The 14,532-nt window shown below is 45.0% G+C and overlaps 2 protein-coding genes across 5 annotated transcripts in view; one reads left to right on the top strand and one right to left on the bottom strand.

The window, feature by feature from the left end:
- The window catches only part of ralgps2 (Ral GEF with PH domain and SH3 binding motif 2), a 646,420-nt gene that overhangs the window by 231,822 nt on the left and 400,066 nt on the right, over positions 1–14,532 (bottom strand). The gene's annotated exons all lie outside the window — the stretch shown is intronic.
- angptl1a (angiopoietin-like 1a) overlaps positions 1–14,532 on the top strand; it is a 93,560-nt gene that overhangs the window by 59,474 nt on the left and 19,554 nt on the right. Inside the window, exon 3 of the mRNA XM_038795108.1 lies at positions 11,134–11,327. Within this exon, the coding sequence (XP_038651036.1) occupies positions 11,134–11,327 (194 nt within the window). The remainder of the gene's footprint in view (positions 1–11,133; positions 11,328–14,532) is intronic.

Genomic DNA, 14,532 nt, shown 5'->3' with positions numbered 1-14,532 from the left:
ATTCTTACAGGAAACGCACCTGAAGATTGGGGACCAGACTAGGCTCAGGAAAGGATGTTTAGGGCAAGTATTTCACTCAGGGTTTGATTTGAAGGTGAGGGGGATAGCGGCCTTGATAAATAAACAAGTAACTTTTGAAGTTGGGAGCCTAGTGGCAGAATCCGGGGGGAGGTTCGTTATCGTGAGCGGGAAATTAGGGGAGATGCCGATGGTGTTAGTGAATGTTTATGCCCCGAACTGGGACGATGTAGAGTTTATGAGGTGGGTGCTGGGGAAGATCCCGGACCTGGACTTGCACCGATTGATAATGGGGGGAGATTTTAGTACAGTTCTGGAGCTGAAAAATTGGATCGGTCGACGGTGTTGGCAGTGGCGAGGGAACTGAGGAGGCTTATGGAACATATGGGGGGTGGGGGTGGATCGGTGGCGGTTTGGTAGGCTGAAGGTGAAGGAATTCTCGTTTTTCTCCCCAGTGCATGGGGTGCACATCCGGATCAATTATTTTGTGGACAGGACGTTGTTGGCAGGGGTGGTTGGTGCGGAGTATTCCGCAATTGTGGTTTCGGACCATGTAACGCATTCGTGGACTTGTAGGTGAATTGGGGAGAGGGGGACGGCAGCGCCCGCAGTGGAGGTTGGTTGTCGAGCTGTTGGCAGATGAGGTGGTTTGTGAGCAGTTGAGGGCTGACATTCGGGGGTATATGGAGCTGAATGACATGGGTGAGGTTCCGGCCGCCACGTTGTGGGAGGCACTGGAGGCAGTAGTAAGGGGGGAAGTTTATCTCAATACAGGCGCACAGAGAGAAGATGGAGCGGGTGGAGATGGCGAGGCTAGTGGATGAGATTTTGCAGATGGATAGGAGGTATTCGGAGGCCGCGGAGGTGAAGTTGTTGAGGGAGCGGCAGAAACTTCAGGTGGAGTTTAGACTGATATCCACAGGTAAGGCGGTCGGGCAGTTGAGCCGAGCTAAAGGGGCGCTTTATGAATAGGGGGAAAAGGCAAGTAGATGTTGGCACACCCATTGAGGAAGCAGGAGGCAGATCGGAAAGGTGAAGGATCGGGGAGGGAATACGGTCTTTGACCAGTTTGGATGAATGGGGTGTTTGGGGATTTTTATAAGGGATTGTATGAGTCGGAAACCCCTGACCGGGGTGGTGGGAATGAAGTGTTTTTTGGAGGGGTTGGAGTTCCCTAGGGTGGAGGAGGACCTGGTGGAGGGATTGGGAGCCCCTATTAGGCTGATGGAGGTGGTGGAGATATGGGGGTGATGCAGATGCTAGGCCCCGGGTCCTGACAGGTTCCCGATGGATTTCTATAAAAGGTTTTCAGGGGACTTATGGCCCCTGCTGGTAAGGGCGTTTAACGAGGCGAGGGGGCAAGGGGTGCTCCCCCTGACGCAGGCCTCGATCTCCTTACAAAGAGGGATAAGGATCCGGAGCAGTGTGGGTCCTATAGGCCAATTTCATTGTTAATGTGCATGCTAAGTTGCTGGCCAAGATTTTGGTTTCAAGGGTTGAGGACTGTGTGCCAGGGTGATAGGGTAGGAACAGGCAGGGAGGCATTTGTCGTCTAACATCAGGTGGCTGTTAAATGTTATAATGATGCCCCCGGAGGGACAAAATGTGGAGGTGTTGGTCGCCATGGGTGGAGAAGGCCTTCAACCAGGTGGAATACGTCTATCTGTGGGAGGTGCTGGGGCAGTTTGGATTTGGGCAGGGGCTTGTAGATTGGGTCCGGCTGTTGTACCTGGCACCAGTAGCGAATGTGTGAATGAACCGGGTGAGTTTGGAATATTTCAGACTGCATCGGGGGATGAGGCGGGGATATCCACTCTCCCCATTGCTCTTTGCCTTGGCTATAGAGCCATTGGCAGTGGCGGTGAGAGCATCAAGGGACTGGCACGGGATAGTGCGGGAGGGGTGGAGCATAGGGTCTCGTTGTAAGGGGGTGATCTGTTGCTCTACATATCAAACCCTTCGGAAGGTTTTGGGGGGATTATGGGTATTTTGGAGGAATTTGGTCAGTTCTCGGGATATAAATTGAATATGGGGAAGAGCGAGGTTTTTCCGATTCAAGCAAGGGGGCAGGAGAAGAGGCTGGGGGAGTTGCCGTTTAGAGTGATGGAGGCGAACATTTGGTGTGGGTTGGAGCAGCTGCACAAGCTGAATCTGGCTCGGTTGGTGGAACAGATGAAGGGGGATTTTAGGAATCGTCTTTGGCAGGATGGTTGCAGTCGGTGAAGGTGACGGTTCTCCCGAAGTTCTTGCTTGTGTTCCAGAATCTTCCGATCTTTATCCCTAAGGCTTCTTTTAGGAGGGTGAATGCAGATTTTGGGGTTTGTATGGGCGGGTAAAACCCCACAGGTGAAGAAGGTGCTGCTGGAGCTGGGTCGAGGGGGGGCAGGCTGGCTCTCCCAAACTTGAATTATTACTGGGCAGCGAATATAGCTACGGTTAGGAAGTGGGTGGGGGGTCGGTATGGGAGCAGATGGAGGCAGCCTCTTGTAAAGACTCGAGTTTGGGGGCACTCTGCCGTTCTCGCCAGCCAGCCAGACATTCCACAAGCCCGGTAGTGGTGAAGGCCCAGAGGATGTGGGACGGTGGTGGCAGTACTTGAGGCTGGACGGGGCCTCAGTTTAGGCATCGATCTGTAGGAATCATAGGTTTGCTCTTGTGGGGCTGGATGTGAGGGTTCTGGGAGTGGCAACAGGCGGGGATTGAGTGGTTTGGGGACCTATTCATTGAGGGCAGCTTCTCGAGCTTGGAGGGGTTGGTGGAGAAATTTGAGATGCCCACCGGGAATGGATTCCGGTATTTGTAGGTCAGGGATTTTGTTCGGAAGCAGGTACTGTCCTTTCCTCATATGCAGCCAAGGGACTACAGGACATGGTGGTGTCAAAAACAGGAGTAGGTGAGGGTAGAGTGTCAGAAATGTACAAGGAGAGGATTGATTGGGAGGGAGCCCCAATAGGGGTAGTGAAGCGTAAGTGGGAGGAAGAGTTGCGGAAGGAGGTGGAGGTTGGGGTGTAGGAGATGGTCATTGCCTGGCACATGTGTGGCACGAACGTAACGTCAGGACATGATGGCCAAGGAAGGTGTGTAACGTGGTCAAACAGATTGATTATTAACCCTTAAATCCTTCCAACATGCCTAATGGCAGGCAGTAAATTTTGGGAGAGTTACCTGGTCAGCCATACTCCAGAAGGCAACAGCAAACCACTGCAGTACTTTGGCAGGCTTAATCACAGAACATAGAAATTAGGAGAAGTAGGCAATTCAGCCCTTCAAGCTTGCTCCACCATTCAGTCAGATCATGGCTGATCATTCCGAGTTTCAAATCCAGGTCTCTACCTGTTCCCTATATCCCTTTAACCCATTTTATATGGGAAATATACCGATCTCCTTCTTGAAACCATTTATTGACTCATATTCCACTGAACTATGGGACAGTGAGTTCCACAAATTTACCACCCTCTGTGAGAAGTAATTCCTCCTCCTTTCAGTTCTAAATCTACCACCTCTCAACCTATATCATGGAACAATCCAATGGACGTCGATGGTTTCCAATTGTACAAGATGATTTGTCATGCTGAACTTAAAAAGTAATCTGTTTGCACATACTGCAAACAGATTCATTATGTATTACCTTCCAACTGAGTGGCCATTCGTGTCGACAGTACTCGGTACTGAGTTGAAACATTTAGCGAGGCATTTTGTAGAATTATAGAATTTACAATGCAGAAGGAGGCCATTCGGCCCATCGAGTCTGCAGCGGCTCTTGGAAAGAGCACCCTACCCAAGCCCACACCACCCTATCCTCCAAACCCAGTAACCCCAATTAACACTAAGGACAATTTTGAACACGAAGGGCAATTTAGCATGGCCAATCAATTAGCATGTGCTAATCTGCACATCTTTGGACTGTGGGAGGAAACCGGAGCACCCGGAGGAAACCCACGCACACACGGGGAGAACGTGCAGACTCCGCACAGACAGTGACCCAGCTAGGAATCGAACCTGGGACCCTGGAGCTGTGAAGCAATTATGCTAACCACTATGCTACCGCGCTGCTTATAAAGTAGCCATCGTCCCAGATGATCATAGGCTGCTTTCCCTTTGAGGGGCAGAGCTGATTGGTGGTGATTTAACCTGAGGATTACCACACCTAGGTAAGGGGTAAGGTTGAATAACCTCAGCAGGAACGGGAATGGAACCTGCGCTGATGGCCTTGCTGTGCATTACATTGTAAGCATTGTGTTGTTATTCACTGGGCCCTTCCTGTGAGATGCTCAAAGACTCATGCAAATCAATTAAATATATCTAAAAAGAGCTACAGTATCATGTGTCTTTGATTTATGCCATGCAAATGATAATACAGGCTTTCGGGAGTTGGGAGGTGAGTTACTTGGAGCTCAAACCTGCTCTTGCAGCCACAGTATTTACATGGCTACAGGTGAAAATAAGAAAATTATTGACATGTTTAGCGAATCCTTACAGCAGTATTGACAGTGGAGGAGGATAGCATTTTTTTTCTTTATTTTTTCATCGGATGTGAGCGGTGCAAGCTGGGCCAGCATTTGTTGCGAATCCCTGAGGGAATTTAAGAGTCAACCACATTGCTGTGGGTCTGGAGTCACATGCAGGCCAGACAAGATAAGGATGGCAGATTTCCTTCCCTGAAGGACAATCGTGAACCCGATGGGTTTTTATGACAATCATCAGTGGTTATCAAGAGACTGGTGGGATTCAAACCCAAGTCCCCAGATCATTACCCTGGGTCCCTGGATTATTGGACCAGTTACAATACCATTAGGCCATTGCCTCCCCCAAAAAACTAATACCAAATCTGGGACAGGGACTCAGCATAATTACTCTAAGTAAATTAAAAGTGAAGGAGAAAATAATGGCACTAAAGGGTCACAAATTTCAGATCTACATGGATCAGATGATTTTCAACCAGAATTTTAATGTTAAGTTGGTGAGAACATTGCAGATGCCCGAGGACGTACCAAAGATTTTGAGACACAGGAACTGTTCCTTTAGTTTGGAAAATTGCATGTCACCCTACTATTCAAGAAAGGAGAGGGGAAACCATGGCATTATGAACCAGTTAACCGAACATCTGCAGGAAATTATGAGAGCCTATAACTAAGGGTTGAGTGACTGAACACCTTGAAAATTTTCAGCTCACCAGAGAGAACAAAATTGGATTTGCAAAGTGTAGATCATCGCTGAAAAATCTGACTGAATGTTTTGATGCGATAACTAAAATATTGGACAAGGGAATGTTTTATGGCTGTTACTTCCAAAAGGCATTTGATAAAGTTCCTTTTGAGATACTGTTAGTTAAGCTAAACCTCATAAAATTGAGGGAAAATTGCTGATTACGGGATTGGATCCTCAGCAGGAGACAAAGGGCACATTTCTCCGGAAAGATTTCTAAGTAAGTGTTGTAGTGAGCGGGAATTGTCGCAAGCTTCCCGGCGCTTGACCCAGCGAGGCCAGCAAAGCTATTCCATGTTAATTGGTCCACTTAACAATTCCCCATGGGCTTCTCGCTGCAAATGAAGGCTAGCCAGTCGATTCGCTTGCACGCACACGCCATTCCCCCCGCTAACAAAGTCGAGCAGCAATTAAGTTGCACTTGCTCAGCCAACCATGGTGCCGAGGAGACCAGCCCCAAGATTCAGGGACACTGACCTAGTGAGGCTCTGAGATGCTGTGGAGGCCAGGAGGGATGTCCTGTTCCTCCGAGGGTCCTGGAGGATTGGCTTTAGGGCAGCCAGTGCTGCCTGGTACAAGGTGGCGGAAGCTGTGAGCGCTGGGAGTGTGACCAGGTCTGGCCTCCAATGCCGAAAAAAGGTCAACGACCTACACAGAGCACCAAGAGTAAGTAGACACCAACCGCTGCCCCTCCCCCCTCCCAAGATCTGTCCGCCCCCACAGGAGCATCCACCCCCAACTCTCCATGCGACCCTCAATCCTCCCTTCACTCCCCTCTAATCCCCAACCCCCACAACCATCCCTTCACAACACCCCACATATGGACTCACAGTAACTAAGATGGTGTTACTTCCATTGGAGGTGGTCAAAAAATTCTAATTCTCATGTTGTTTTCTGACTTTATGAAATACTTTGAGAGTATGGTTCTGGTGATGAGTGAATATGAAGTGTAGCAAAGTCAAGACAATGATTATTCATAATTTAGCAACAATTTTAATCACTTGAGCAGAAAAATGTACAAACATCTCTGGCTACAGTATCTAATGCAGAATCAACATCTACATCTACTTATTTTCATACTTCACATATCCTAGATTTCTACCATAGCCCAGAAAAGGTTGGTAATTTAGTGGTTATGGTACTGGGCAAGAGGAGGAGGTGGTGCAGGAGAAGTGGAATCTTCACCAAAACTAGAAAATGCTGGCAATATTCCAAATCAATCAGCATCTACAGAGCGAACAAAGAACTTACCATTTCAGCATTTGTAGTATTTACCTTTTTATTTATAGAGTGAATGTGGTGGTGGATTTCTAAACTCTTACCGGCAGTAAAAACAGGGAGCTAGATTTTATGTGCATGTTTTTGGGGAGGAGGGCACATAAAATAGGGTGGTTGCCCAGACCAGCACCTCCTCACACCCCCAATCTCACCCCCCACATGGTAGGTTGGCAGGCGCTGAAATCAGCAAATAATAAGAGTCAACTGAGCCTGTTAACAAGCCAATTGACCCCAATAATGCACTGCCCATGCCATAATTTGGTTGGTGAGAGCAGCTGGGTGGGAGCAGGCAGGATACTTTTGTAAATACATTTTTAGAAGAAGGATTACTATCTTCAGGGGGTGCACTTTGCACATTGGAGGAAAGTTCTCCCCCCCCCCCCCCCCCCCCTTAGCAGATCCCTCTATTTCTATCTCCCCATCTGTTCTTCAAAACCCACCATCCCTACTCCCCAAGATGATCAACTCCCCACCCAATAGCCTGGATTTACCACACACCAGGATCTATTGGGTCTTCTTTTTCAGAGTGGTCTTTTTCAGATTAAAGCTGCTTTACAGAAGCACCCACTAACAAGCTCTTGGTGCTGCTGGGACTACTTGTCAATCTGATTGTCAAGCAGCATCCATGTACGGGACTCCTGTTGACAGTGTTATGGCTGTGGGGCGAGCTGGCATGGAATGAGTCTGGAGTGAATCAGCTTTGAGCTGCCGCGCCCCCCCCCCCCCCCCCCCCCCACCAACCATTAAATGCATTCCACGCAGTGCATGCACACCTTTTAATCTGGACATTCTCACACTTAATTGAGCTCCAGCTTCTGTTGAATAGTTGGAAACAAATAATTTACTTGTTGACCTTCTAAGGCATTGAATGTGGAAGTCAAGACCATGCTGAATAATTGTGATCAAGTAGGCAAGAGGCAAATGATCCAAGGCAAGCAAATGTAACTCATTCCACACTTTCAGCTCATACAATCTGACCTATGATTTCTATGATTCTTGAGATCATTTTTTAAAAAATGTTACATTGAGATAAATCTTAGTTAGAAAAAACATTTGTGAGGCACACAATTATTAATGCATAAATCAACCAGCAAATTTTGGGGATTAAGAGATGTCTTGAGTTGCAAATCTCCAGAGTTTGTTGGCTGATTTACAAACAACATTTCAACTATACACACATTTTCCCAAGCTGATATCAGCAGCAACTGGTTAGACTAAGTTGTTTTCCATTCTGGTGTAGTCATAAATCTTTGTATGGAATACCAATTGACCTCTAAATTCCATCATTGAGAATACATTTTCGTCCCAGACTAAACACGACTGACCACATCCTCAAATTTGTTGAGTTAAAAATTTTCTATTTTACTCTGAAGAATAAACATTAGGGAAAAAAGAAATTGCTTTTCCATACTTCATTGTTTTGGTTATTTAATGATATTTCCTTATAAAAACTAACAAAAATATCAGCCAAATGAAGACTGGGTGATCACTTTGCTGAGCACCTTCAGTCTGTGCGCATTCAGAATCCTGACCTTCCTGTTGCTTGCCATTTTAACACAAGACCCTGCTCCCATGCCCACATGCCTGTCCTTGGCCTGCTGCAATTTCCAGTGAAGCTCAACATGAACTGGAGGAACAGCATCTCATCTTTCGGTTAGGCAGGCTACAGCCTTCCGGTCTCAACATCAAATTCAACAACTTCAGATGATCAGCTCTACCCCATTGTTTTCATTCCATTTCATTTTAACTGTCTTTTACCTTTTATTTATTTCTGGTCTTTCTTTATATATATATATATTTATATATATATTCGCCCCACTCTTTCCCCCAATCTTATCCCCCCCTTCCCTTACCTTTTCTCCCCTTTGCTTCCCCTTCCCCCTTTTTTCCACTTTATCTCTCCCCCACTCATGTCACCCCTCCCCCCACATCTACATCTGTCACACCTTACCCTCTGACTTTAGTTTCTCTGCTGTTTGGCCTTTCACACCTTTTATTCTCTCTGGGGACAGTCTTTAGCACTCTTTTCCCTTGGTTTCTGTGGCTATGGCTCGACTTTCATTCCCTCACCCTTAGTATAAATATCTCCCCCTTTCTGTGCCTTTTAGCTTTGACAAAGGGTCATCTGGACACGAAACGTTAGCTCTTTTCTCTCTTTACAGATGCTGCCAGGCCTGCTGCGATTTTCCAGCATTTTCTCTTTTGGTTTCAGATTTCAGCACTCGCAGTAACTTGCTTTTATAAAAATAACAACCTTGCAGTGTGCCGACGTAATTCAAAGATCCATCAACTGGCTTTGAGATGTCACATCACCTTTAAAAAAAAAAAAATTTAGAGTACCCAATTCATTTTTTCCAATTAAGGGGCAATTTAGCGTGGCCAATCCACCTACCCTGCACATCTTTGGGCTGCGGGGGCGAAACCCATGCAAACAAGGGGAGAATGTGCAAACTCCACACGGACAGTGGTCACATCACCGTCTTAAGGGCAATTAGCGGTAGACAATAAAAACGCTGGCCTAGCCAGCGACATCCACATCCCGTGAAAGAATTACAAAAAACATGCTGCTATTTTATCAACAATAAAAAGGAACACATAAATCTCAGGAAGGCTCATAGATCATAGTTGGTCCACTGAGTAAAACCAGTGATCATTTGTTAATTTAGTGTTATTAATTAAGTAAAAAGATTCAGTTTCCTGAAATGTAAATCCAACACCCAGTGGGCTTCAGTAAGAATTGAAGAATATTAGCCGGTCAATTTTTCTTCAGCACCCGTGTTATTTTTCTCCATAATTGTGTTTTTTCATAAGAGAATATACTGTGAATAAAATTATCATAATTATCCATAACCCAATAGTTACTTTCTAATCACTCACAATGTAAATAAAATAAATTAAATGATTTATACAAATATTGACATAATATTTTGATTCTTGAAACCCAATTAAGGAACAATAGATGCTAAGTCATCCTGGATCAAAGAGGCATGGGAAGCTCACTGTTCTAGAATAAATACAGTTTCATTGTAGAAACCATGGAGCCGAAAGATCGGAGTATAGAGGCGGCTTTAGTTCAGAACCAGTCTATTCTAAACAATACAGAAGATCCAACCTGGATAAAGACTTGCGGTTATGCCCTATCAACCTTGCTGCAGCACCAAAGTTGAGAGAAAAAATTAATGGTGAAAATGTTATTAAAACTTGATCTCACTCCCTTTCAAACTCATACCAGAAGACAGGAAGTCACATCATCCCTCTTTTTATGGGAAATGCAAGCACACAGAGCATATTCATGTTACTAGCAGGGTAGCATGGTGGGGGCAGCAGGGTAGCATGGTGGGGGCAGCAGGGTAGCATGGTGGGGGCAGCAGGGTAGCATGGTGGGGGCAGCAGGGTAGCATGGTGGGGGCAGCAGGGTAGCATGGTGGTTAGCATAAATGCTTCACAGCTCCAGGGTCCCAGGTTCGATTCCCGGCTGGGTCACTGTCTGTGTGGAGTCTGCACGTCCTCCCTCTGTGTGCGTGGGTTTCCTCCGGGTGCTCCGGTTTCCTCCCACAGTCCAAAGATGTGCGGGTTAGGTGGATTGGCCATGCTAAATTGCCCGTAGTGTCCTAATAAAAGTAAGGTTAAGGGGGAGGGGGTTGTTGGGTTACGGGTATAGGGTGAATACATGGGTTGAGTAGGGTGATCATGGCTCGGCACAACATTGAGGGCCGAAGGGCCTGTTCTGTGCTGTACTGTTCTATGTTCTATGTTCTAGTGTTCAGAGTTTCAGATTTGTATTCTTGCACGTTGTTGCAAAAGGCACTGCATGGTGATGAATTTGTGCTACTCCATGAACTAATTTTTTCCACATGTTACAGCTGCTCTGAAGTCACAGATTCTTCCTAGCTTATATTGCATTAGCGTTGAGTTTTAAAAATACTAAAAAGCAATTTCAATCTAATTAAATAGTAAAATAAACAGAATGAGAATGCAGGAAATACTGAGTTTGTCAACCTTTCAGGAATTTCTCACTATGAATGCATCAGTGTACTCGCTGTCTGTCATCAAGTAGTTGCAACGTCGTCAGAGTCTCTACATAATTCTGGATATACCTTTGTTATATAAGTAAATTCCCAGCACTAGGGAACACTCCGTCCTCATTCAGTTGCTGGTTCTGGTATTTCCCCACGTTTCCCGTCACAGCCTACCACTATTTGATACAGATTGGATACCACTTGAACTGGTCCCTGACTGTTTAAACTAGCTGCACTATCATTATGAATGCATGACTCGGTAATACTTTGCTGATATTTTTTTTGGAGTGTATGCTTTCCAGCTCTATGTACCAAGAAAATTTAAAAACAAACAAAAAAAATGAAGACAGTGTATTTTTCCAATAAAATGAGGCAAGAGCGTTTGATGATGGTGCTAAAAGTTGTATCTCAAAGAAACTTGGTATTAAACTTTTTTTTAAAATTGCCATTCTAATTTGATGTTCTAAAACATTTTGGAATATCCTTTTTTGTCACAAGTTCATGAAGAAAAAACAGGGTGATATAATTTGCTGTTCATGAGAGGCAACTAGCTTTAATAGCAATATACTTTGTACAAATATATAGGATTGGTGATCACTGTCCCTTTACACAGGTCCATGGAAGGATTGCTACCACGTACAGCAAGCTGGATATTCAAACAGTGGCATGTACCTAATCAAACCAGGAGGCACCGATAAACTAATGCAAGTTTGGTGTGACCACAGCCACGATCAGGGAGGTTGGACAGTAATCCAGCGTAGGGTTGATGGGTCAGTCAACTTCTTCAGGAACTGGGAGAACTACAAGGTAAATGTGTCAAGAACTTTTCTTATTTGTTTACAAAGCATTTGGGTTCATCATGATATGACAACACATTCTGGCATTGGGGACATTATGCACATTTCATGTGTCAAACTTTGTCAAGGTACATGCCACCAAACTGAAAACATGCCAAATGTAGACAACATTACTGATCTCATGTGGTTTTCAAACATTCATGTGCGAGAGACACCCTTCAAATATTGATAACACTCCAGTGGAATCCTGATCATAAAACTTCCCAAGGTTACCTTTAACAACCAAATGGTAGGGAGCTCCAAGGCTACAAATTAAGTATTTTATAAGTACTGGCAATAGAAATGTTGTGCTTGAAATGCCTATCTGTCCAAAGTACAGATGCACTGACAGAAATCCAGGTTTTGTGTTTAAGGCCTCATAGGCCCCATGGGAATCATTTGCAGACTTCAATTTGCATACTATTGCTGCATAGAATTTTTCTTTTCTGATAACTTCTCTCACTTTGGTCATCTTTTGTGCCAATTCAGGGCAATTCTGTATTGGTGCCTATCACAGATGTTCACTGCATTACATAAAGCTGCATCACTATTCAGCTAAAATAACACTAAAATACTGACTCGGGAGATGGTGGGGTTGCAGGTGATGGGGAAATAAAGCAGTAACTCCAAATCACAGTTAAAGTCAAACGACCAAATGCAGACTTTCAAAATATCAGTTTCTCTGTAAATATGTCAATGGACTCAAAAACCTATCCATGTTTCTCTCTCCACAGATGCTGCCAAACCTGCTGAGTTTATCCAACTTTTCTGTTTGTATTTCCAACTTCTCTGAAATTGATGTCGCAATGAAGCCATTAAGTTATATTCAGAGATTGCCAATATTATGATCCGAAACCAGACACCAACGGTGGCTAGGGATACTAGATAGAAACCCCAATATTTTATTTTATTTTTGTAAGGCTGTGGGGAAATGATTACTCGCTCCAGGAGTGATTACATGACGAAATAGGGATATGGTATATTAAAACAAACTTTGTTACTAACACAGTATTGAAATATCTTTAACATCGCACCAGAAAATAACTTACAATCACCCCTTAAACAATGATCCTCAATATAGTGAATAACCCTCACTGTACCAAATACCTACAATAAAGTACATCTGAAATTCCTACATTCATCACACAAAATATCCCTGATAAAGTTGCACCCACTTTCCAAGTTTAACTATATTAACAATGAGACAGCGGCACCCAGGAACAGACATTATGCAGATCTTCCCCTGTAGTAATAACATGAGTGGTACTACTACGACAATCATATGCACTGATGAACAGCTAGATGTCAAATTTGAAATTCTTCAGCCAGTTGGCAGCCTCCTCTTCATTCTGGTGTAGGGCAGAGGGGGCACCACTGAAGAACAGGTTGGGGCACTTGTTGATTATATATACCATGGTTTGAACTTTGCCTCAGTTGCGATCGGGCCCGACTCCAACGCGAAACCTGTTCAGTTTGACCCATTTCGCCATGCGGGAGGTTGAAGTCTGGGATTATCAACCAAGTGCTGATTCCGGGCTGTGCTGTGCCACAGGTCCTTCCACAGGTCCGCAGCAGAACTGCCTAGTTCAGGCAGGTTGGTCCAGATTGGCCGCCTTGAGATGAAGCATTTGCTGGGTGGGTGTGTGATGTCTTCTACCAATGGCAGGTCTAGCGTTTTGAGCATTCGTGCTCTGCTAGCTACACAATGGATTTGTGGTGGTGCAATTTTGCAGGGCACAAGTGTCAATTTGTGTTTGTTAACCAGATTACTCCTGAGATGTTCCTCATGGTCTCATTCAACATTGCACAGAGTTCGTCCAGACAAGAAACAGTATTCAGCTCCTGAGTAGCAGTGAAGCAAAAAGGAGCTTCTTAAAGTTCAGGTATTGGCTCCTCAAAAGGTTCCTGCTAGTTTGCTGATGGGATTCTTGTGAGTTTTCAGTTTAGCTGAGGCTTTCTGTAGGTGTGGTTTGAAGGCCAGTGCGAAGTCCAAAACGGCACCAGGCTAGGTAGGTGCAACGTGGTGTTTGATGTGGCAGCCATTTCAGTGGACGTTAAGTTCTTGCCGACTTCTGGCATTGTTAAGGTGGTAGACACATGATATGGTTTGAGGCACCAGTTTTGACGGCAGTCAGAGAATTTATCAAAGTCATCATTAAGAGCATTTTTTTATGTCCTTGAATTCTCTTGCTTGGTAAGAACAGCAGATGTCATCTGCGTAGATGAACTTGGGGCTGCATTTGGCTGGCAGGTCATTTATGTACAGGGTGAACAGGATGGGGGCTAGCATTGATCCTGAGGCAGGCGATTTCGTTGCCTCTTCCGTATGCTGGCTTTCGGCCCCACATGGACTCAAAATAGTCTGTTTGGAAGAGAAGCGATGGTATCAATAGCCTAGGGTTGTCGGACCCTAGAAAACTTAACCAGTAGGCTTTTGTGCCACACAATGTTGTAAGCTGCAGCGAGATCAAGGTAGATGATTCAAATTTACAGGCGCTTTTGAAAGCCATTTTCAATGCGAGCTGTGAGGGCAAGTACCTGGTCTTCTATGCTGTGCTCCATAGGGAATCCAGCTTGGTTGATGGATAGTGTATCCTCCACAGTTGGTTGAATACGGTGCAAGATGAAATTGGTCTGTACCTGGAAGCTTCTTTAGAGTCCTTGTCAGGTTTGGGGATTGTAATGATCTTAGCTTTCTGGCAAACCTTTGCTAGTTGCTTCTCTGAGATGATTCAGGTCAGGAATACAGAGAACCATTTTGTTGCCAAGGGTCGAAGGTGCTTAAGGAATTCAGTATAGATTTGGTCATAACCAGCAGCTTTGCCAGGTTTCAGTTTGCCAATTGCACCTCATCTGTGTTTATGGCTTTGGCTGTTTGGCCTTGTCCCGTGTTCTTTTTCCTTTTAAAGGATCTCGATTCCACATCAACTTTGCGTCTATGGCTCACTCTACCTTTGACAACATAGCTGACCACTGCACTTTGCATCATGACTGGTACAAAGAGTGGACTGACTCCATTCAAATCACCACGGGAGCAAAAGGGGATTAAAACATAAGAAATAAGTGCTGGCGATGACATGTGGCACATTGAACATGCAGCATCATTCAATATGATCAAGGCTGAGCTTGAGCTACTTCTCTTGCCTGCTTCCTACATCCCTTGGTTTCCTGAGACA

This window comes from Scyliorhinus canicula, chromosome 4 (genome assembly GCF_902713615.1).
Source record: "Scyliorhinus canicula chromosome 4, sScyCan1.1, whole genome shotgun sequence".
NCBI lineage: Eukaryota > Metazoa > Chordata > Chondrichthyes > Carcharhiniformes > Scyliorhinidae > Scyliorhinus > Scyliorhinus canicula.
Note: the sequence above shows the minus strand (reverse complement) of the source record. Positions and strands in the feature narration are given on the sequence as shown.